The sequence below is a fragment of the Peromyscus maniculatus genome, chromosome 2 (genome assembly GCF_049852395.1).
Source record: "Peromyscus maniculatus bairdii isolate BWxNUB_F1_BW_parent chromosome 2, HU_Pman_BW_mat_3.1, whole genome shotgun sequence".
Classification (NCBI taxonomy): domain Eukaryota; kingdom Metazoa; phylum Chordata; class Mammalia; order Rodentia; family Cricetidae; genus Peromyscus; species Peromyscus maniculatus.
The window spans coordinates 152675414-152695905 of NC_134853.1; the positions used below are offsets into that span (position 1 = coordinate 152675414).

Sequence of the window (20492 nt, forward strand, 5' to 3'; positions counted from 1 at the left end):
AGGACTGACTGGAAGGAAGGCTGGGCTAGGGAGGGGGCGGTACAGACACTCAGGCCTGTAACTGGAGCCTCGGCGGCGGGCGTAGCCACGGGCTCTTTGTCCTCTAGGTTCCTCTTTCTCCCAAGTCGGGCTAAGTAGATCCTGTGGAGGTAGTGGCCAGCCCTAGCTGGGTTGACTGATAATTCTCCGTCTCACCTGGGGCAAGGGAGCCTCAGTGGAGGTCAGGCCTCTGAAGACAGCCGGATGCACGCAAATCCACACTTTTTCCATTCTGTGCACAAAACCACTGCCACCCCCCACCTCCCCATGCTCTCAATCTGATACAACTGCAGCTGTACGCCTCCCAGGGCACCCACACCGAATCTGTCTCCAACACAGAGGCAGTTCTGGGGGCAGCCACCCACTGTCAGGCTGGCAGATCAACACCAGAAACCGCATGGGAAATTGAGGGTGACTCAGCTACCATGTCGAGAAAGTGCATGTCAACCATGCTCATGTGCTACGAGACACAAACACGTGCTCCCACGTGCACACACAGATGCAAACAACACAGCTGTCACAACCAGGACCACCGCTGCTGCCAAGCAGGGACCTGGGACACCATAACCAGACAGACGGCACCAGTGGAATGGCATTTAATTGTCTCTGGGATGCTCCCAGGAGAGGGAATTGCGGGGCCTTTGGCAGGGCTCTGGCTGATGGAACTAAGAGAAATCCCCACCAGGCAGTGCCAGGCAGGGAGGTGGCCCCATGGCCTGGCTAGGGGCAGCCAGCATTGGGGGCACTGCTTAAGACAATCTCTCGAGACCGATTGGTGAGTAAGGAATGTTGTCTCGGAAGGGAGGAGGAGGAGGAGGATACAGAAAGGGCTTGGGTCTGCAGGGGGGACTCCAAGGCTGGGCACAAGGTCCTTCAGGGCCTGGTGAGGAGTTGGGTAGGCATGGCGGCCATCCTTACTCAGGCCAGCTTCAGGAACTCCTGCAGTGTGTTCTGTTCCACGGCCTCCACGAAGAGTTCATAGTCCTGAGGGAGGGGTAGTCACCTGAGTGCAGATGCAGGGGCCCTACGCTCTGCCCGGGTCTGACCCTGGCTGCCGTCTTCCAACACCTCCCAGACCCCAAACCCCATACCCCGCAGTACTGGTCCCCGTTGACAATCTGGGGTGGGGTGGCCTTGGGGTTGCCTGCCAAGGCTCGCATCTCATCTCGAAGGGCGTTGTCCTGGGAGATGTCCACTAGCTGGTATTGGATTCGCTTCCCATCTAGGATGCGGGTCACCTCACTCTGCTGGGACTTGATCTAGGGGCAGAGGATTGACAGGGTTGGCAGGCTGGCTGGAGGATTTATGGAAGGAACTCTGGTCCGGTGTTAGCAGGAGCTTTTGTCCTGCCCATCCTGGGGGTCGGGGGCGGGGGAGATTCTGACCACTAAGGGATGGGAAGGGTCCAAGGATGAGAGGGATCACCTACAGGAAGGAGTCTCAGAAAGAGAAGACGGTCAACTTCTGGGTAAGTCAGGGGAGCTGGACTCGGCCAGGATGAGGCCCTACATGAAAACCACCCTCCTCCACAGCCTCTCAGTGGCGAGGGAGCGGGATTAAGGAGGTGTGTATGGGGGTGTGCAAGAGAATGGGTGGCCCCACAGTGGGGGATGGGTGTGGGCAGCTCATGCTGGGGATGCCGAGGGATCCCTGGTGGAGGGGCTCAGGCTGGGCCGCGTCCCCCGGACTAGACCTGGAGGCCATACCCCGCACCTCACTGCCTCCATCGTGGGGGCGGCTCCCGGGCGCCGGTCGGAGCACAGGGAGGCGGCCCGCCTTCCCCGGGCGCCGGCCCAGGCACACACTTACTTCACGAGAGCCGGTGACCGACGTGCTGTAGACGCGCAGAGCACTCATGCTGCAGGAAAGGGACACGCAAGGCAACCGAGGGATGGTGGGAGCGGCAGCTGCACGGCCAGAAACGACGCTGCCGCCGCCGCGCTTGGGAGCGGTTTCCTTCCTGCTCCGCCCGCGAGTCAGTGCGTTCGGGGCCAATGAGCTGCGCAGGCGGGCGAGGCGGGGCCTGCATGACACCGCCCTGCGCTGGAGGCTCCCTCCCTGCCCTGCTGTGGCCTGGAGCCCGGAGGACCCCAGCCCTCGGCAGCTGTTCTGGCTTGGGGCTCATGTCGTGTGGCTGGGAGGGGACCAGAAAAAAAAAAAAAAAAAAAAAAAAAAAAAGGCCGGGAAGGTGGGCAGAAGGGTTCAGCTGAAAGCTTTTCCCAGTTTGCCCGGGTTTTGTACACGCAGTGCCCAGCGCAGTCGCCACCCTGGTCTCCAGGTCCCTTCATAGTACATACATCTCAGCATGGAACTTTTGAAGGCGGGGAAGGGGTGGTGGCGGCGCTGGGGAGGGGCAGTGCAGCCAGGACACTTACTTCCCCTAAAGCACCTCTCCAAACAGGCTCTGACAAGAAAGGGTGGTGGCTGCACACTGGGGCCACACCCTTCAGAAGCCAGATGGAGGAGGAGGTAAGAAGCTGCAGGACAGCTCACTAGTGTGCAGAGGCAAAAGCTGGTGTCCCATGAGAGCCTGGCTCAAGCTGGCCTCGGTGGAGATCCATAGCTGGTTTGGGGCGGTCCCGGCTCAACTCTACCTTCATGGTGCAGATGACATCCCATAGCTTTGAATATTAGGAATTCAGCTGATGAGGTGGGAAGGAGTCCAGACCACCCCAATTTTGGAGCTAGCAGTTAGGTTCACTATCCCGCCCCCCACAAACCCCGGAGAAGAGCCAGGGCTACACAGCGACGGCCCAGGAGGCCAATCCTGCCCTGAGGCATACTGCGTATCTGGTTATGGGGAAGTCACTTCCTCAGAGGCCACAGAAACCCAGAAGCTGCCTGCCGACTTCTCTGAGGTCTGCTGCAGCTTTGTAGTGATGGCTGGCTGGTGGGGGAGCTCTGGGCACCAGTGTGGGCAGACAGAGCAGAAGTGGGAAGAGATTCAGCTACCAAGCTGGATCTGAAAAAGTCCTTCTGAGCTCGTCTTTGGCTCCACAAGCCAAAGGGGGGACTGGCTGGGCAAAGGATGCTGGGAGACAACAGAAAACTGAAGCATCTGTTAAAATGTTTTATTCTGTAATCAAAATAGGCAATACAAACCAGTCGACATAACAAAGATTCATATAAATAACTTTATAAACTTTACGAAGAAAAAATACCCGTGAGCATGGAGGCTGGGCTCCCAATGACATAGGGTGGACACCAACCAGGCAGCTCTGGTTTTAGGAGGCAGGAGCCCAGAGGCTGAGGAGATAGCCGGCTGGGTGTGGCTACTTTGAGAAGGTAAGCCATCCATAAATAAAACACAAACTTATGAGAACACTTGAAAAGAAGGCCACTCAGGCCCGCCCTGGAGGTCCAGGATGCTTTTAACAGCCCAGAGACTTAGCACAAGTCCCATCGTGGCTGCCTCTGCACCCCCCAAACCACTCTGCTCCTCATTCATATAGGGCCCCCAGCTCCAAACTAGAGCAAGTTGAAGGGCTAGCCCTACAACCAGATAAAACTGAGACCATCCCTAAATCAGGAGGCAAGAAAAACCAAAAAGCTGAGGGTCCAAAGGCCCCAGAGAAACCAAACACTAGGAAACATTGAACACTCTTAGAGCTGACCCACACTAGGTGCTCTAACTCTCAAGGAGGTCACAGAGGGAAAGGAAATCCCCCCAACCCCAAACAGAGGCACAAATCTGAGGGCTAGCTACAGCCCCAGCCTTGGGAAGGGGTGAGCAGCGTGTGCAACCTGCAAACCATAGGGCCATCACAACAGAGGGGTCTGCACTTAGGCACCCCAAACAGGGGCTACCTGGAAGGCCTGAGCAAAGGAGAAAGGCTATGCTGACCACATGCCAGGGCACCAGGGACACAGGGTAGCCAGAGTTTCCTGTAAAAATCGCACAGCAGGCAGGATGAGGAGCCCTGCTGTAGTGCCCCAGCCAGCAACCCTAGTGGGGGACTTTGCTGAGGGGTAGATAACCCTGAGGCCTGTGTAGGGAACAACAGCCCTGAGGAAGCAGGTACCTGAGAAAACCCAGAAAGCCAGCTGGGTTCCCAGGAAGGCTGAAACCCGGGACCTGAGAACTCTTCCAAGACTGCTACTCCTACTTAACCTCTCAGGCCTCTCTTAATAGAGCGTCAGCAGGACCAAGTATGGAGTAGGAATGAACATGGGTCATCCTGGAGGATGGAGAGGGGAGGTGAGCAGCCTGTTTGCTTCTGATGTCAGGTTAGGGCTGGGAACAGTTTGTGAGGACTTTATCAGTTGAATCTACAAAAAGGTTAATTAGTAACTCAGCCTTTCAGAGTAAGATAACAGGTAAAACATAACCCAGTAAGGCAAAGCCAGTATACAGCAAAACAGGCACGATCTCATCAAGCCTGGCCCCAGACACAGGCTCTCCCCCCAGTGCAGCAGCAGAAGGCAGGATTGTCAGGGCAGGAACCTTCTGGTGAGGCTACTATCAGCCAGGTCCTCCCTGGCGCTCCTCACTGTGTGGCACAGTTCTCTCCCATGTCCTGGGCATATCTGTCTGACAGGCTGGTCCTTAAGTCCTCAATGTCACGACGCAGCTGTTGAACCTCTTCTAGTTTTCTCCTGATCACATCTGGCTTCTGCAAATCCAGCTGAGTCCCTGGGAGCTGGGTGGCTGATGAGAAGAGAATTTTGAGAGTGTGAGCAAATGAGCTGACTGAAACTTCATGAGGACAAATAAGCACTTCTTCTTTTTTTTTTTTTTTTTGGCTTTTCGAGACAGGGTTTCTCTGTGTAGCTTTGCGCCTTTCCTGGAACTCACTTGGTAGCCCAGGCTGGCCTCGAACTCACAGAGATCCACCTGGCTCTGCCTCCCGAGTGCTGGGATTAAAGGTGTGCGCCACCACCGCCCGGCGCAAATAAGCACTTCTTAAAGCACCATGATCACAGGACACAGCTTTCCCCTCCAGTACTGAGGACTGAGCCAGGGTTTTGCTTATACTAAGGACTCAACTACAAGCTACAGCTCCAAACTTAGGACACACTGGTTTCAATCTTGCCCTGCCACCCTGACATAAGTGGCCACCAGTCAGCCTGATAACAAACAAGCTGTGAGAGGAACAGAGGGCCAAGGGAGACAGTAAGACTTAGCGGTCACTGGGTGTGGGGCTGGGAGAGGTAAGAGACCTGAAAATCCAGAGCTGAAAGGCATCTTTTGCCTGTCCCCCGCCCCCCTTTTTCAGATATGACACTTTTAAAGAACAAGCTGGTGGCCAGTTGTGGTGGTGGTGGTGGTGGTGGTGGAGGTGGTGGTGGTGGTGGTGGTGGTGCACACCTTTAATCCCAGCACTTGGGAGGAAGAAGCAGGTGGATCTCTGAGGCCAGCCTGGTCTACAGAGTGAGATCCAGGACAGCCAGGGCTACACAAAGAAACTGTCTCAAAAAACCAAAAAGAACAAACTGGGAATAGTAAGCTGATAATTTGTTGCCTAAGGCCCACTTTCTGTTTGTCCTCTACACAAGCGTCCTCTAAGGAGGCCTGTTTATGAAACACTTAATAACACTTTGACAACTCCCACAAGGCAATGGCCAGGCCTATGCACCTGGTTCACAATTACCGTAAGGACAGCAAACTTGGATGGGTGAGAGAATGAAAGCCCTTTCGATGACTCACAGTGAATGCCTAGGAGTAGAGAGAGGTTAGGGTTGTGGCCCTGGGCCCTCTGGGTCACAATGCTGCAGACAGCTTGCAGATCTTGAAGGCAAATGGCCAGTTCCTGGTGCAGCTCATCTGCCAGCTGGGCCGTGTCTGGTGCAGATGCAGACCCCGGCTGGGCCTGGCGCAAGCGCTCTTGCAGCGTCAGATTCTTCTCAATCAGGTCCTGGTTTTGCACTGAGAGCTAAGCAAACAGATGGGTAAACTGACGAAGACCCAAAGGGAGGCAAAGATCTGTGTATCTGAATGGGCATGGGTGTGAAGGGGAAATTTAGTCACACCGTCCCTCCCCACTGTTACCCACACAGGCTTGGTGCACCTTCCCCTCCCCCACCCACCTTTCCCTCTACAGATACTAGCTCCTCCTGTGTGTAGGCTGAGCCCAGGCCCTTAGGGACCCAGCACTGGAAAGGAAACTATTCCTCAGCAGGATCTGAGTCACCAGCCTCCAGGTTTCGGTCCAGGAACAGAGAACTCTATCTGAAGCCAGCCCTTCAGCCAACTCTGTTAGCCAGGCTATTAGAGATGGCTTAACGTGAACAGTGAAATCTGAGGAGACATTGGTTTCAATCTCGCCCTGCCACCCTGACCAAAGTGGCTCCCAGCCAGCCTGATAACAGGCTGTCAGAGAAACAGGGGCAAGGGAAAGAGGAAGACTGGGAAAGGTCAGAGACCTGAAGATCCAGAGCTGAAAGGCATTTTGTCTGTCCCTTCTCCCTGCCCCTTTTATTTTTGAGACAGGGTATCACATAGCCACGTCTAGCCTCTAACTTCCTACATAGCTGACGATGACCTTGAACTTCTGATCCTCCTGTCTCCACCTTCCAAGTGCAGGAGTTAAAAGTATGTACCACTACCCCCACTTTATAGCTCAGGCCTTCATGCATGCAAGGCAAGTACCCTACCAACTGAACTACATTTTCTAACCCAACTTTGCTTGTTTGCTTGATACAGGGCAGCCCTGGCTGACCTGGAACTCTCTGTGTAAACCAGACTGGCTTTGAACTTGTAGTCAGTCATCCTCTTGCCCTGCTCCAGGGAGGTAAGCATTCTACATTTCAAGCTCTCACTGTAGTACAGTTAGGCTTCCTTATACAGAGCAGCTATTTATGTAAGGCTGTCTTTGCCTTCTCTCCTACTGAGAGCTCCCCTCCCCATCCCCTACCTCTGGTCTCTGCCACACTGAGCCATATAACAATCGTAGTACTGGGAGATGTCTTCCTAGACACTTGGCCAGTGAACTCAGTGGGCCCTACTAACAACTCTATTCACTACATGAGTACCACCAAATCTTCATTCATTTTGGGGCTGTCTGTGTGTGAGACAGTCTTGCCTTGAACTCGGCCTCAACCTCCCAAGTGCTGGGATTACACATATGTAAAGCCACACCCTGCTCCCTCAGTCTTCTCGATTTCCCCCGCCTCCAATCCCAAAAAACCCTTGGCTGCAGAAAGACTGAGTGGGGAGGGAGAAAAGGAGGAGATCCCACATCTAAAAGGCATTCCTGGGTGACTATGGCCACTCTAAAACAGGCCTAAAGCCTTTAACGTACAGGATAATACAATGTTACTACCCATTCCTTTGCTAAAAAACTCACAGCCTCTTCCACATTCGTGTAGGGGAAGGAAAGGGGTGGGAAATGGAGAGATCAGATTTGTGGAGGCTCTTTGGACCTGGCCAATGCTTACCTCCTTCACGGCAGTACGGATTTGCTGCAGGGCTATCTCCCTCCGCTGTGACTCCTCTCTCAAGGCCTGGCTTATTCCTTCTTCTTGAGCCAGTTCTTGCTTTAGGCTCTAGAGACCACACAGTGAGATGTTGTGCAGAACATACCCAGGGTAACCAGTGTGACGTGGATGGCATCACCTCTCCCCTGTGCTACACACTCAAGTGCCACCCTGAACACAGCTGCTTTGAGGGTTAGGTGAGAAGAGCTCAGCCTGCTATTTTCCATGTAAACCAGGGGTTCTCAACCTGCCCGATGCTGTGACCCTTGAATACAGGTCCCCATGCTGTGGTGACCCCCAACCATAAATTTATTTTTGTTGCTACTTCTTAACTGTAATCTTGCTACTGTTGTGAATCATAATGTAAATATCTGTTTTCAGATAGTCTTAGGTGACCCCTGTTCAAGGGTCATTTGATCCCAAAGGGGCTGTGACCCGGGTTGAGAAGCACTGATTTAAACCCTTTCATTTAATGAGGCATTAACAACTAAAACCCTGGCAGTTTACACGCTCACCAAGTACGAGCGCGTCCCGACAACAAGACCAGAAGAGGCAACTACAGGAGAGCTGGAAAGGCAGGCGGGCAGCCTTCAGCTTCCCCTCAGTGCACGTCAAGTTTGGTGTGAAAACCCTTTTATTTTTTGCATATGTTATGTGTGTGTCGCATGTGTAAGTAGACATGCGTACGTGTACTCTGTGCGGAGGTCAGAGGTTCCTGTGTCTTTTCTTGATTCCTCTCTACCTTATCCTGCATCTGACTTCTGACTCCTAACACTTACATGGGTGCTGGGGTCTGAACTCCGCTTTTTCTACTAATTCATATCCCCAGCCACCAGTGTAAAACCTTTTAGAGTTCAAAAAACTTGAGTCAATCTATTTCACTCAAGATTTGTCAGAGAATGCAATTAATGAACACTCCTACTCTGGCCCAAAATAGGAACCAGGAGTCATGGCTGGTTCTTTCCTATTCCTCAAACCCCTGCTTCTGCCAGTTGCTGACTCCTAACCGGTCTTCCGTCTGTCTCCTTGCATCTCTTCTGTTACCATGCCTTATGCCCCAGTCCCTATGACTTCAATACACTTTCTGCAACAGTCCCCAGCTGCCTCTTTCTAGGATGTCAGTCCTCCAGGTGAGCCTGAACTGCCAACGTCACCACACCACACCACAACTAAATGTTCTAATGAGAGTCCCATTACCCCGCCAGTGGTGGCGAACACCTTTAATTCCAGCACTCGGGAGGCAGAGCCAGGCGGATCTCTGTGAGTTTGAGGCCAGAGCCTGGTCTACAGGGCAAGATCCAGGACAGGCACCAAAACTACACAGAGAAACCCTGTCTTGAAAACAAACAAACAAACAAAAAACCCCAAAAAAACCAAACAAAGATTCCCATCACTCACTAAAGATTAAAGTTAACAGCAAGGAGCTGGAGAGATGGCTCAGCAGTTAAAAACACTTGCGGTTCTTACAGAGGGCCTAGGTTTGATGCCTAGCACACACAAGGTAGTTCACAAGCATTCCCAGGGGATTCATTCAGGGGATCTGACACCTCTTCTGACCTCTGTGGGCACCAGGCACATCCACGGTGCACAGACATACATGTAGGAAAAATAAAAGCTAACACCATAGGACAGACAAGATCTTCCCATAACCTCTTCTGCTCACCTCTCCACTCACTACCTAAATTCAAGATAGTCATACATTGCCTAAGATGTTTTGATTAATGATGGACTGCGTATAAGACAGTGAGGTGCTGTAAGACAGTCTAGTGATGAAGTGTCTTAATAGTATACTCTAATGCTCACAAAGATGAAATCATCTAAGTGCACATTTCTCAAAATGTATCCCCACTGGTAAGCAGTACATGGCCGCACTTCAATAGTATCAAACTGCTTTACTGGTTCATGTTTAAACCATGCGGTTCCACATTTAAACCTTGATGTTCCTCCTACAGGACTTCTAGTTCCATCCTACTCAGCTGCTCTTTGCCTGGCTAATGTCTCATCATTCATGCTCAGGATCTCCAGAAACTTGTCCTTGACCTCCCCTGCTCACACAGACTCTCCTGAGTTCACCCCCTAAGGTGGTATGAACCTGGCTCTCAGAGAACTGTGCTGAAATGTCTATCATCTGTCTTCTAAACAAGACAGGAGGTCCAAAGGCACTGTTTGGTTCTTCTTGTATACCAAACAACAAGCATACCCCATGGCAGAGAAGGAGCTGCTGCAACGTTAAGCTGAATCCCAAGCTTCCATCAGTTAAGTCCTATCCACCATGGACAAAGCCTCCTGCTCACCTGGACTTGAGAGTGTAGCTGCTCTATCTTCAGCTGTTGCCTCTCCACCATCTGAAAGGCAAAGTTATCAAGAAAGCAAGACAGGCTACAAGCACAAGGCTGATGTACATGAGGACCTTTGATCCAATGCCAGCATTGTAAGACCAGGGTGAGGATCGGTTAGGATGACCTACAGAAATCTAACTTGGACTCCTGATCTTCGTCCTCTACTTTCACAGCCCTGGGACTCAGTACTCTAGTCATAACAGTCTTACAGAGGAACTCGACAGCCCCCATGAGCACTTCTGGGGTGGGGGGCCCTCACCTAATGACTGCAGGTCAGTGGAATTAACTTTATACACTCCCAGCACACATGTGGAGGTTCTTCGGGAAAAGGACAAATTTAGCTTTCTGAGTCTCCCTGTCCAGGGCTACCATGGGTCTGGGTTTAGAGATTTGGTCAGTGATCTACCCAAGGAGAGAACCACCACCCCAGCTTTCTGTGCCTCAATAGCTCACATAATCCCTGAACCATTTCTGCTGACCTGTAACCTGTTTCACCAGCAGGTTACCGGATCTCTATTATCTGCTGCGTTGAGAAACTGTCCACCTCACTGGTTATAATGTTTTGATGAACATTAGCAGTCTCTCCCGGCCCTGAGTCAGGGCTGCAGTATACCTGGGCTTCAGTGCATCATTCTGGTTCATCTGATGGCATGTTGCTCCTAACTTCTGCATGTATTCCTGATAAGCAACTTGCTTGTCATAAGACTGAATACCTAAAATGCAAACTTACTATACAGGGCTGACTTCTCAGAAGAGAGAAAAGCTTTTGGGAGCAGATCCTATATGGCTTAAGACAGAATTCCCGATTCCTTCCTAGTACACAATCTCTTCTTTCCTCCCAGCCTATCCAGGCCAGAGCCCAGATACCCTTAATCACCTTTCGGAGGGAATCACATTCCTTCTGCTGGGATTCCATTTCCACTGTGAGACCTTCTCCACTGGCATCCTCCACAGACTGTTTATCTTGCAAGCTGAAAGACAATGTCTTCTTCTAGAACTATGAAATCAGAACCATTGTGGCTTTAATTCTTGGTTCTGTTATTTACTATGTCTTTGGAGCAAAACAGTTCCACCTTCCTACCCATAGCTGAGGATGATGTGATACAGGGTGTCCCTGACAGACGATACTCAATGTATTTAGTTTCCTCTGCCTGGGGCCAGAATCTATACAATATACCATCAACTCTTTTTTTTTTCTTTTTCATTCATTTTACACACCAATCAAAGATCCCCTTCTTCCCTCCTCCCACCCCCACCCCCGCCTCCCCTTCTCAATCTTTATTTGCCAAAGACTCTTGTATTCTGTTTTGATATTAAAAAATAAAATTTGAGCTGGGCAGTGGTGGTGCATACCTTTAATCCCAGCACTTGGGAGGCAGAGGCAGGGGGATCTCTGTGAGTTTGAGGCTAGTTTACAGAGTGAGTTCCAGGACAGCTAGGACTGTTTTTTTTTTTGTTTTTTTTTTTACAAAGAAACCCTGTCTCAAAAAAACCAAATAAATAAATAAAATTTGAAAAATATACAAGAACTCTTTTAGCTGAGCATGATGGTATATGCCTGAAATTCCAGTATGTTCTGGAAAAGAGACAAGAGGATTTGCTGGATTTCACAGCCAGCATTCAGTCAAACTGGGATACAGAGCAAGACACAAAACAAAACTCATCTTTCTTTTCTTGGTACATGGTGTTTACAGCAGAGCCAGCTTTGTCCCTGTCCTAAGTTATCTTTAATTGTCACCTTGGTACAAGTCATCCTGATGTACGAATCTTAGGGGAACTCATTTAAGGAACCCTCAAAGCCTTGACTCTTCAGTTTTCTAGATGAGACTGACTGCAGACAGTACCATCCCTAGTCAGGATGTCTTGGGCTGCATAAGAAATCAAACTTGGCTTGGAGACATGCTTCAGTCATTATGAAAGCATACTGTCCCTGCAGAGGACTTCCTGTTGCCTGCAAGATAGAGGACTCTCAGCTCTAGTGCCATGTCTGCCTGCATGTTGCCAGACTCCCCACCATGATGATAACAGACTGAACCTCCAAAAGAGCAAACCACTCTAATTAAATGTTTTCCTTTATAAGAGTTGCCATGGTCATGGTGTCTCTTCACAGCAATAAAAACCCAGAAGTGTTTTCCCAATGACACTACGATAAACCCCACTACACCACAAAGACAAGTTTTCTGCCCATAAGCAACTTTCCTATTAGTCACAATCCAAAGAAAACAAAACTAAGAGAGGGGGGTTTGCACATTCACTTAAAATAAGTAAGCAAGCAGGGTAGTTAACACTGTACCAGAACGAAACCCTCTCCTTCCCTCAAGCCTAAAGGGCATTACCTATGTCTAGCAGAGGAGAATTCTGCTTCTCTCTGTCTCAGGCTTTCCAGCTGAACCTCCTTCTCTCTGCAGGTTGCCTGGGTATCCTCCAGCAAAGTCTCCAGCTCAGCCACTCTCTCTTGCAGTTCTGTGTTCTTCAACTCTGCATCCTTAAGCTAAGAGACAGGACCCCATGCTTAGCTAAGGAAAACAGTGGCTATCTCAAACACCTGCAGTCCTTAAGCTGGGTATGGTAGGTAGCACATGCCTTTAGTCCCTGCAAGAGGCAGGCAGACCTTTGTGAGTGAGTTCAGGCCAGTCTGCTCTACATAGTGAGTTCTAGACCAGCCAGGGATTTACAATGAGACCTTGTCTCCAAGAAACAAAACAAGGCTAGTGTGTTACACACACCTTTAATTCCAGCACTCAGTAAGCAGAGGTAGGCGTTATCTGTGATTTCGAGGCCAGCCTGGTCTACATAGTAAGTTCCAGGACAGCAAGAACTACACCAAGAGAATGTACCTATAAAAATCATCCAGTTATGAATCTAGCTAGACTCCTTTGAGATAGTCCTTTCAATAAGTCAGATAATGAGATCGGCCCCCTCCCTGGCCAATCCCTGCTTGCTCCCGGTACAGCTAGAGATTGCTGCTACCTGCTCGGTCTGCTTCTGATGATCTTCAAGGGTGGGCAGGTCAGCCAGATAGCGTTCCAAGGTCTCAATACGCTGCTGCTTCTCCCGGTTCTGCTCTGATTCCTTCTGACATTTCTTTTTCAAATTATTGATATGTTTATCACGGCCTTTGACCTAGTGAAAGAAATGTCAAAAATCTGCTTCTATTTCATAAGAATGAACATTTTTCAGTGTCTGCCCTTAGAGGTACATGTGTTCTTTCCCACAGTGAAGACAGGAAGCTAAGTAACAGCCATTTGGACTGGAACATAAACTACAGAGGTAACATTCCTGAACTTTCCAGTCAAGGGCAGGGACAAAGAGCACCTAAGAGCCGGTCAGTGGTGGCGCACACCTTTAATCAAGCCCTCAGGAGGCAGCGCCAGGAGGATCTCTATGAGTTCAAGGCCAGCCTGGTCAACAGAGTGAGTTCCAAGACAGGCTCCAAAGCCACACAGAGAAACCCTGTCTCGAAAAACCAAAAAGAATAAAGGGCTGATGGCACAACTGGACTGAGCATCTTTCTTTGAGAAGGGGCTGTTTATAGAAATCTTGAACCCAAGTGACCTGGACAGACAGCAGAAGAATTAAAATCCCTTACGCTAGGCGATTGTGGTACAGACCTTTAATCCCAGCACTCAGGAGGCAGATGCAGGTGGATCTCTGTGAGTTGGAGGCTAGCCTGGTCTGCAATGTGAGTATCAGGACAGTCAAGACTATTACATAGAGAAATCTTGCCTCAAACAAACAAACAAAAAATGCCCCCCAAAAGAAAATTTTATTTACTTTGTAACTGAAAAACAAAACAACACAAGTGAAAGCAGTTTCTGAACTGGGGTGACTCAGCAGTCAGAGCACTGGCTGCTCTTCAGAGGACCCAGGCTCTGTTCCCAGCACTCACACAGTGGCTCACAACCATCTCTACCTCCAGTTCCAGGGAATTTGACAACTTCCTCTGACCCCCAAGGGCACTACATGAATGTGGTGCACCTGCATACATGTAGGCAAAAACACAGGCATACATCCAAACCAAACCAAACCAAACTGTAGCACTGATGTAACATAATCATGTCTGATAAGGTAAATCTTTGAAAGGAATGGCTATTTCTATGGATTATAGCCATTCTGCTAAATTATCATATTCCTAAAGCATAGCATAATGCTTTTCCCCAGAAGGAACTCCCTAAAGTGTTGCTGGAAGATGTTTTCTTTGGCTTACAAATAAGGGAATGAGGGGGAACAAAAGAAAAGAGGAAAAGTGAGACAGAGAATTATGTCAGAGCAGAGACACCCTATTCTTCCATTCAAAGACATGACAATATCAAGTACAATCTTTGAAAATAAAAAGCATGGGGCTGGAGAGATGGCTCAGAGGTTAAGAGCACTGACTGCTCTTCCGGAGGTCCTGAGTTCAACTCCCAGCAACCACATGGTGGCTCACAACCATCTGTAATGAGATCTGGTGCCCTCTTCTGGCATAAAGTTGTACATGCAGATAAAGCACTCATATACATAAAATCTTAAAAAAAAAAAGAAAATAAAAGCTTTATCCCAGGTGTAAGCTGTAACTATCCAGCTCTAAACCTGTAGTTCTCACAGTTTAGCTTGTACCAAAATCACCTGGGATGTTCACTGAAAAATTATGATAAACCAGTTCTAGAGTAAAAGCCAAAAAGGTAAAGTGACCACATGTAAACATAAAGTATTAACCTTAAAAAAAAAAAAAAAAAAAAAAAAGGCAGATAAGCTGGGTGTGGTGGCACATTCTTCTAACTCTACCACTCAGGAGTAGGAGGCTGGTGGACCTTCTTGAGTTGAGACCAGCCAGGGCTCCACAGGAAGACAGCAAGAAAGGAGACAAAAGTATTGTGGGTGTGGTAATCTACATATAGTCCTAGTGTGTCGTTCTCAAGTGGAAGGACTGCCTTGAGCCTGAGGCCAGCCTGAACTACATGGTGAAGGCTAGATTACTCCAAGTCTTGACTATCTCAAAAAAAAAAAAAAAAAAAAAAAAAAAATGGGATACCAAATAGAGGCTTCGAAGTCAGCTCAATGGGTGAGAGGATTGCTCTTGCTCTTCTAGAGGACCTGAGTTTGGTTCCCAGCACCCACATCAGGTAGCTCACAACCACCTCTAACTCTAGCTCCAGGGTTACCCAACACCCTCTACACACACAGACACACACACACACACACACACACACATAAAACAACAAAACAAAAAACAAAGCACACATAAAACAACAAAACAAAAAACAAAGCAACCCCTCCCAAAACAAACAAACACCCCCCCCCCACACAAAAACCCAAGAAACCAGGGGCTGCTGAAATGGCTGGGCAGTTAAGAGCACCCATGTCAGGCAGCTCATAACCTCCTGTAACTCCAGTTCCAGAAAAGCCAAGGCTTTCTTAGGGCATCTGCAGGAACCTGCACGTATGTGGCATATATTCACACACATAAATGAAATCTTTAAAATAAAATGTATATGATATTTTAACATGTTTTCAAAAGATTAAAGTATGCAGAGAGAGATAAATCACTCATGGCAGAGGATTTAACCTTCATGGGAGTTATAGACCACTCCCATGAGCTTCTGTTCTTAAAGCACCAGGCACCTCTGGAAGCCAGTCTCAGTTACAGACCTGAAAATTCAGGGAATTCATTGTTAATTTCAATGCAAGTTAACCATCCCCAAGCAGGCTTTCCCAGCAAGAAACTTGAACTATACACATGAGAGGTCAAATGAGAGGCTTGAAGACCCATGAACATCAATCCTTGGCAAGAGACAGGGTACAGTATAGGGCTGAGAACAAGTATAAGTAAAAATCTATGTACAACATCAAGACTCTAAACCCTGTTGGCTGTCAGTACTGAGAATTCAAAGGCCAAACCTTTCTCATTTTTTGGTGACAGGGTCTCACTATGTAGCCTTAGTTAGCCTAGAACTTGCTGTAGAGACCAGGCTGGTCACAAATTCACAGAAATATGTCTGCCTCTGCCTCCTGAGTGTTGGGATTAAAGTCATGTGCTGTGGGACGGTCTGTATGTCAAATTGCTCTGATTGGTCAATAAATAAAACACTGATTGGCCAGTGGCCAGGCAGGAAGTAGGTGGGACAAGGAGAGAGGAGAATTGTGGGAAGGAGAAGGTTGAGTCGGAGAGTCACTGCAGCCGCCGCCATGACCAGCAGCATGTGAAGACGCCGGTAAGCCACCAGCCACGTGGCAAGGTATAGATTTATGGAAATGGTTAATTTAAGATAAAAGAACAGTTAGCAAGAAGCCTGCCACGGCCATACAGTTTGTAAGCAATATAAGTCTCTGTGTTTACTTGGTTGGGTCTGAGCGGCTGTGGGACTGGCGGGTGACAAAGATTTGTCCTGACTGTGGGCAAAGCAGGAAAACTCAAGCTACAGTCATGCATCATCATGCCTGACATTCCTCCCCTTTAACATTATTTTATTAATTATTGTGTATGTGTATGCTATGTGTATGCGGGCACATGGGGCACACATGTAGAGGTCAGAGAATACCTCTCAGGAGTTGGCTCTCTCCTTCCCTTGTGGGAACTAAGGACTGAACTCAGGGCATCAGGCCTTTCACCCACTGATCTAGCTCACTGTCGTCCACCACAATTTAACAAGTCATGTGGTTAGTGCTGTCAACTTGAGAGGATACAGAACCACTGAGGAGAGAAGCCTTTGCCATCTGTGAGGGATTTAACTACATTAGATTCACCGAGCTGGAAAGACAAACCCTATGTGGGTGGTGTCACACATGGACTGGGGTCTTGGACTGAATGCAAAGGCAGAAGAAAGCCTAGTGTGGCAGAAGCAGGTGATTTTCTATGAAATCAAGGCCAGTCTGGACAACACAGTGAGATCTCCATTCCAAAAAAAAGCTGGTGAAATGACTCAGTGGGTAAAGGCACTTGCCACCAAGTCTGAAGACCTGGGTTCAATTCCCAGGACCCACATGATAAAAGAAGAGAATCAATTCCCATAGGTTGTCGTCTGTGTACTTGCTCCACAATAAACAAATGAGACTTTAAAAAAGCACTGTTGTTAACTTGTTTTGATACAAGCAGCCTAGAGCTAAATTAGTCCCCCAAGAACATTTTAGAGAAAGCTGTGAATTGGAGTACCAATAGAACCCCAACATTTTAAAAGATCTTCCCCAATGGTGACCAATTTTCTACTAAGGAATTCTAAGAACACCAACCAACTCACAATCTAGCTGCAAGCATGAAATCTTTCTCTTCTTTCCATGAGGATGAAGAGAAAGCAGACTGAATGGAGTTAAGGTTACCACAGGCACTTACACCTCCTGCAATGTGCAATCTGATACAAATGCCCTGGCTGGTTTCCCTCCAGAAAGTTGGCAGCACAAAAGACCTTGGGCTAGCGAGGGACTGTTCACCTCTCCCTGACTTGAGTAGTCTTGGAGAAACGAAGCAGGAAAGTAGAGTTCCACCTCTAGACTGGTGCTGTGTGAGAAGCCAATGGGGAGTTCTCTGATTTGGGGAACAGACTAGAGACTATTTGGCAAAGAAGACCGACTACCAAACTCTCTCCTGGGCTAGAGCCATCAGGTTCTCAGCTCACCCTTTCTTCCTGTTTCTTGCCCTCCTCTGAGTGCTTCTGTAGTGTCACTTTGAGAGATTCCCTGATGAGCTGAATTTCAACTTCTGAAGCAGAGAGTTTCTTCTCAAGCTCCATCTTTTCTTTGCTCAAGGCTTCTGTCTTCTGTGCAAACTGTGCCCGTAAGAAAGTGTTCTCTCGCTGCAACTCCTGCCAAAAACATTCTTAAGATGTAACTGGTTCCTTGTAATTACACATTTCCCATTATGCTCTAGGTCAAGTATCATCCTCCAGTGTTTCTTCCGGCATGCCTCTCCAGGACCAAGAGAGTCAGTATCACGTGTTACTGGAATCTGTTAAGTTTTGGAATCTTACTCATTGGTCCACTGAATCAGAAATACTAGGGACAGAATCTAGTAATCTGTGCTGTCAGCCCTCCAAGTGACTCTGATGCACACTCAAGTTTCAGAACCACTGTTTTAACATCAATATCTGGGGGATGGAGATTTGGCTCAATGAGTAAGAGCACTGGCTGCTCTTGCAGAGGACATAGGTTCAGTTCCCAGCACCCAAACAGCAGCTAACATCCACCTGTAATTCCGGTTCCAGGAGATCTGAAGCCCCTTCTGACCTCCATGGGCACCAGGTACACACATGGTACACAGACAGACAAAATATTCAAAGACATAAAATAGAAATAAAATTAAATCAAAACAAAAAACTACAGTAATATCCAAGGATGTATGCCACAGAGGAAGGACCACAAACAAACCACAAGACTGGTTTGAGGCCTAGCTCTCTCTACTCATACCTGTTTTCATCAGTAAATTAGAGAATATTCTACTGCTATTAGATCAAACAGGCCTTCATACTATAATCTAATATTCATCACTCAAAAGCACAAACTGCATAAGTTCAGTTGACAAAGCAGATTCTTTCTCAACCCTACTGGACACTGACCTCAGTGAGAATATGGTTCTCTTTAAGCTGTTCCTAGATATGAAAGAATAAAAATAAGAACAGCTCTAAATCTCCCATGGCCTCTGCCACTCTTTATTTGGCCAGGGCTGGCAGACTGAGACTTCTAAGAATGTCTGGTAGTAGGATGTGCAGTTTGAGGCCAGCCTGGTCTACAGAGAGTGAGTTCCAGGACAGTCAGGGCTACAACAGAGAACCCCTGTCCTGAAAAAAATAACAAATAAACTGTGGTGATATTGTGTTCCCCAAAATATTGTGCACCCTAATAAACTTATCTGGGGTCAGAGAACAGAACAGCCACTAGATATAGAAGCCAGAAAATAGTGGCACACACACCTTTAATCCTAGCATTCCAGAGGCAGAGATCCACCTGGATCTCTGTGAGTTCAAGGCCACACTGGAAACAGCTAGGCATGGTGACTCACGCCTTTAATCCCAGGAAGTGATGGCAGAAAGCAGAAAGGTATATAAGGCGTGAAAACCAGGAACTAGAGCTGGTTAAGCTTTTAGGCTTTTGAGCAGCAGTTCAGCTGAGACCCATTTTGGATGAGGACACAGAAGCTTCCAGTCTGAGGAAACAGGATCGGCTGAGGAGTTGGCGAGGTAAGGAAGCTGTGGCATGTTCTGTCTCTCTGATCTCCCAGCGTTCGCCCCAATACCTGGCTCCGGGTTTGTTTTCATTAATAAGAACTTTTAAGATTCGTGCTACAATAAACAATCCAACTAAACAAAAAGACTTCTAAAAATAAGGCTGTCGAGATGGCTCAGCACTGGATGCTCTTCCAAAGGACCTAGCTTTGATTCTAGAACCCACGTAACAGCTTATAACCATTTGTTAACTCTAAATTCAGGGACTTTATCTGCCCTCTTCTGGCCGCCACAGACACTAGGCATGTAAGTGGTACATAGACATACATGTAGTCACAACAGGAGCTGGAGAAATGGCACATCATTTTAGATGACTTGTTGCTTTGCACACCCTCTTCTGACTTCCTCAGGCATCAGGCATGAATGCTGTCATAATACATGCGGGCAACACATTCATACCCATAAATAAATCTTTTTTTTTTTAAACCTCAGCCATACACATAAACAAACATAATAAAACACAGACTTCTAAGAATATTATTCAATGCTAGGACCTTATTAAAGCACTTGGCCTTCCTTTCCTCCCCAAGTATCTTGGATACCAAGATATCTGGACTCTCACCTGGTGTTCCCCTGAAGCCTTTTCTAACCTCACCAGAGTCCAGGAAAATTTAAGATGTTTACTCTTTAAGAGCAGGGCACCTTTGTTATCTTGATTCCTTCTCATTTCCTGGATATCTAAGCACAGGGAAAATACTAAATTATAGTAAGAAGAGTGCTACCCTGGGAGCTATATTTACCTGGAGCCTCAATAAGCAGACATCTCCAAAAGGGGCAGGACGACCCAAAAGGGCGCTGTGGACTTGTAGTTCACTCTCTCGTACTTTCTGCTCCAACTGAGAGATATGTTTCCTCTGCCTGCAAAAGCCAACAGTCAGATCTGAGATTAAACTACTTTACAGAATAAGCCCCTTTCCTTAGATAGGGGGGTAACAATACTAGACCTTGATTCTAGATATCCCATTTTGGAAGGCAGCTATGTGTGCTACCCCACTATACCACAAATGTATGATGGACATAGATTTGCAGTAAACCAGCTATCCCCTGTAAGTCAGTCCTCCATAGAGGCCCAACAGAGAGACTGGCCTACCACATTAATAATTGGCAAGACTAGCTGCCCATCAGCCAGGCTCTACCTTGAGGCAAAGCATGGGTCTAAACAAGGGTTAGGTAAAGTGAAGGAGGGGGGCAGGCATAACCTGCCCTTGGAAGGCCTCATTAGGCGCCTCCCTGGGAGTCCCAACAGCAAAGCCTGGTCCTGCAGCAGCACCTCGCCCTCTTACTTGTCAATGAGGAGCTCCTTTTCTTTCAGAAGATGTTCATTACTGTTCAAGATGCTAATCCACTGTGCTGGCTCTAAGGTGGGCAGTAAAGGAGCAAAAGCAGCAGGATGGTGACAGACGGCTCCATTCTGAAGCTGGAAGACAAACAGGCCAGCCGGGCTTGAGCCTGACCACAGGTACCTGGGAACACCTCAGCAGTACCCAGTTAGGATTGGAAGTCA

General features: G+C 48.2%; 2 protein-coding genes and 1 long non-coding RNA gene across 8 annotated transcripts in view; 1 reads left to right on the forward strand and 2 right to left on the reverse strand.

The window, feature by feature from the left end:
- Positions 1-619: 619 nt before the first annotated feature.
- Sh3bgrl3 (SH3 domain binding glutamate rich protein like 3) lies at positions 620-2011 on the reverse strand. Its single transcript, XM_006975642.4, has 3 exons — positions 1849-2011; positions 1131-1298; positions 620-1023 (listed from the first exon to the last, which is right to left on the reverse strand). The coding sequence occupies exons 1-3, from the start codon at positions 1894-1896 to the stop codon at positions 958-960; spliced, it is 282 nt and encodes a 93-aa protein (XP_006975704.1). The 5' UTR covers positions 1897-2011; the 3' UTR covers positions 620-957.
- A 1084-nt stretch (positions 2012-3095) lies between these two features.
- Cep85 (centrosomal protein 85) overlaps positions 3096-20492 on the reverse strand; it is a 38766-nt gene continuing 21369 nt past the window's right edge. For 4 of the 6 annotated variants that reach the window (XM_006975643.4, XM_042272049.2, XM_042272048.2 and 1 more), the window contains 10 exons: positions 20272-20405; positions 19729-19846; positions 17387-17572; positions 12765-12917; positions 12131-12285; positions 10672-10765; positions 9750-9800; positions 7417-7524; positions 5687-5912; positions 3096-4687 (listed from right to left, as the gene is read on the reverse strand). In XM_006975643.4, the coding sequence (XP_006975705.1) occupies positions 4527-4687; positions 5687-5912; positions 7417-7524; positions 9750-9800; positions 10672-10765; positions 12131-12285; positions 12765-12917; positions 17387-17572; positions 19729-19846; positions 20272-20405 (1386 nt within the window). In that variant the 3' untranslated portion in view covers positions 3096-4526. Of the gene's footprint in view, positions 4688-5686; positions 5913-7416; positions 7525-9749; positions 9801-10491; positions 10766-12130; positions 12286-12764; positions 12918-17386; positions 17573-19728; positions 19847-20271; positions 20406-20492 lie in introns of those variants that run through there. The other 2 variants (XM_076565369.1, XM_076565368.1) reach the window with 2 other exon arrangements.
- On the forward strand, positions 5908-11257 carry LOC143272012 (uncharacterized). Its single transcript, XR_013049382.1, has 2 exons — positions 5908-6770; positions 9408-11257. It is a non-coding gene; the product is annotated as an uncharacterized LOC143272012 (long non-coding RNA).

Bases quoted from the DNA above. Each gene is read 5' to 3' on its own strand.
- Sh3bgrl3 (XM_006975642.4), bottom strand. From the start codon at position 1,896: ATGAGTGCTCTGCGCGTCTACAGCACGTCGGTCACCGGCTCTCGTGAA. The intron at 1,299-1,848 runs GTAAGTGTGTGC...CTCTGCCCCTAG, and splicing joins CGGTCACCGGCTCTCGTGAA to ATCAAGTCCCAGCAGAGTGA. The intron at 1,024-1,130 runs GTATGGGGTTTG...CCCCTCCCTCAG, and splicing joins ACGGGGACCAGTACTGCGGG to GACTATGAACTCTTCGTGGA.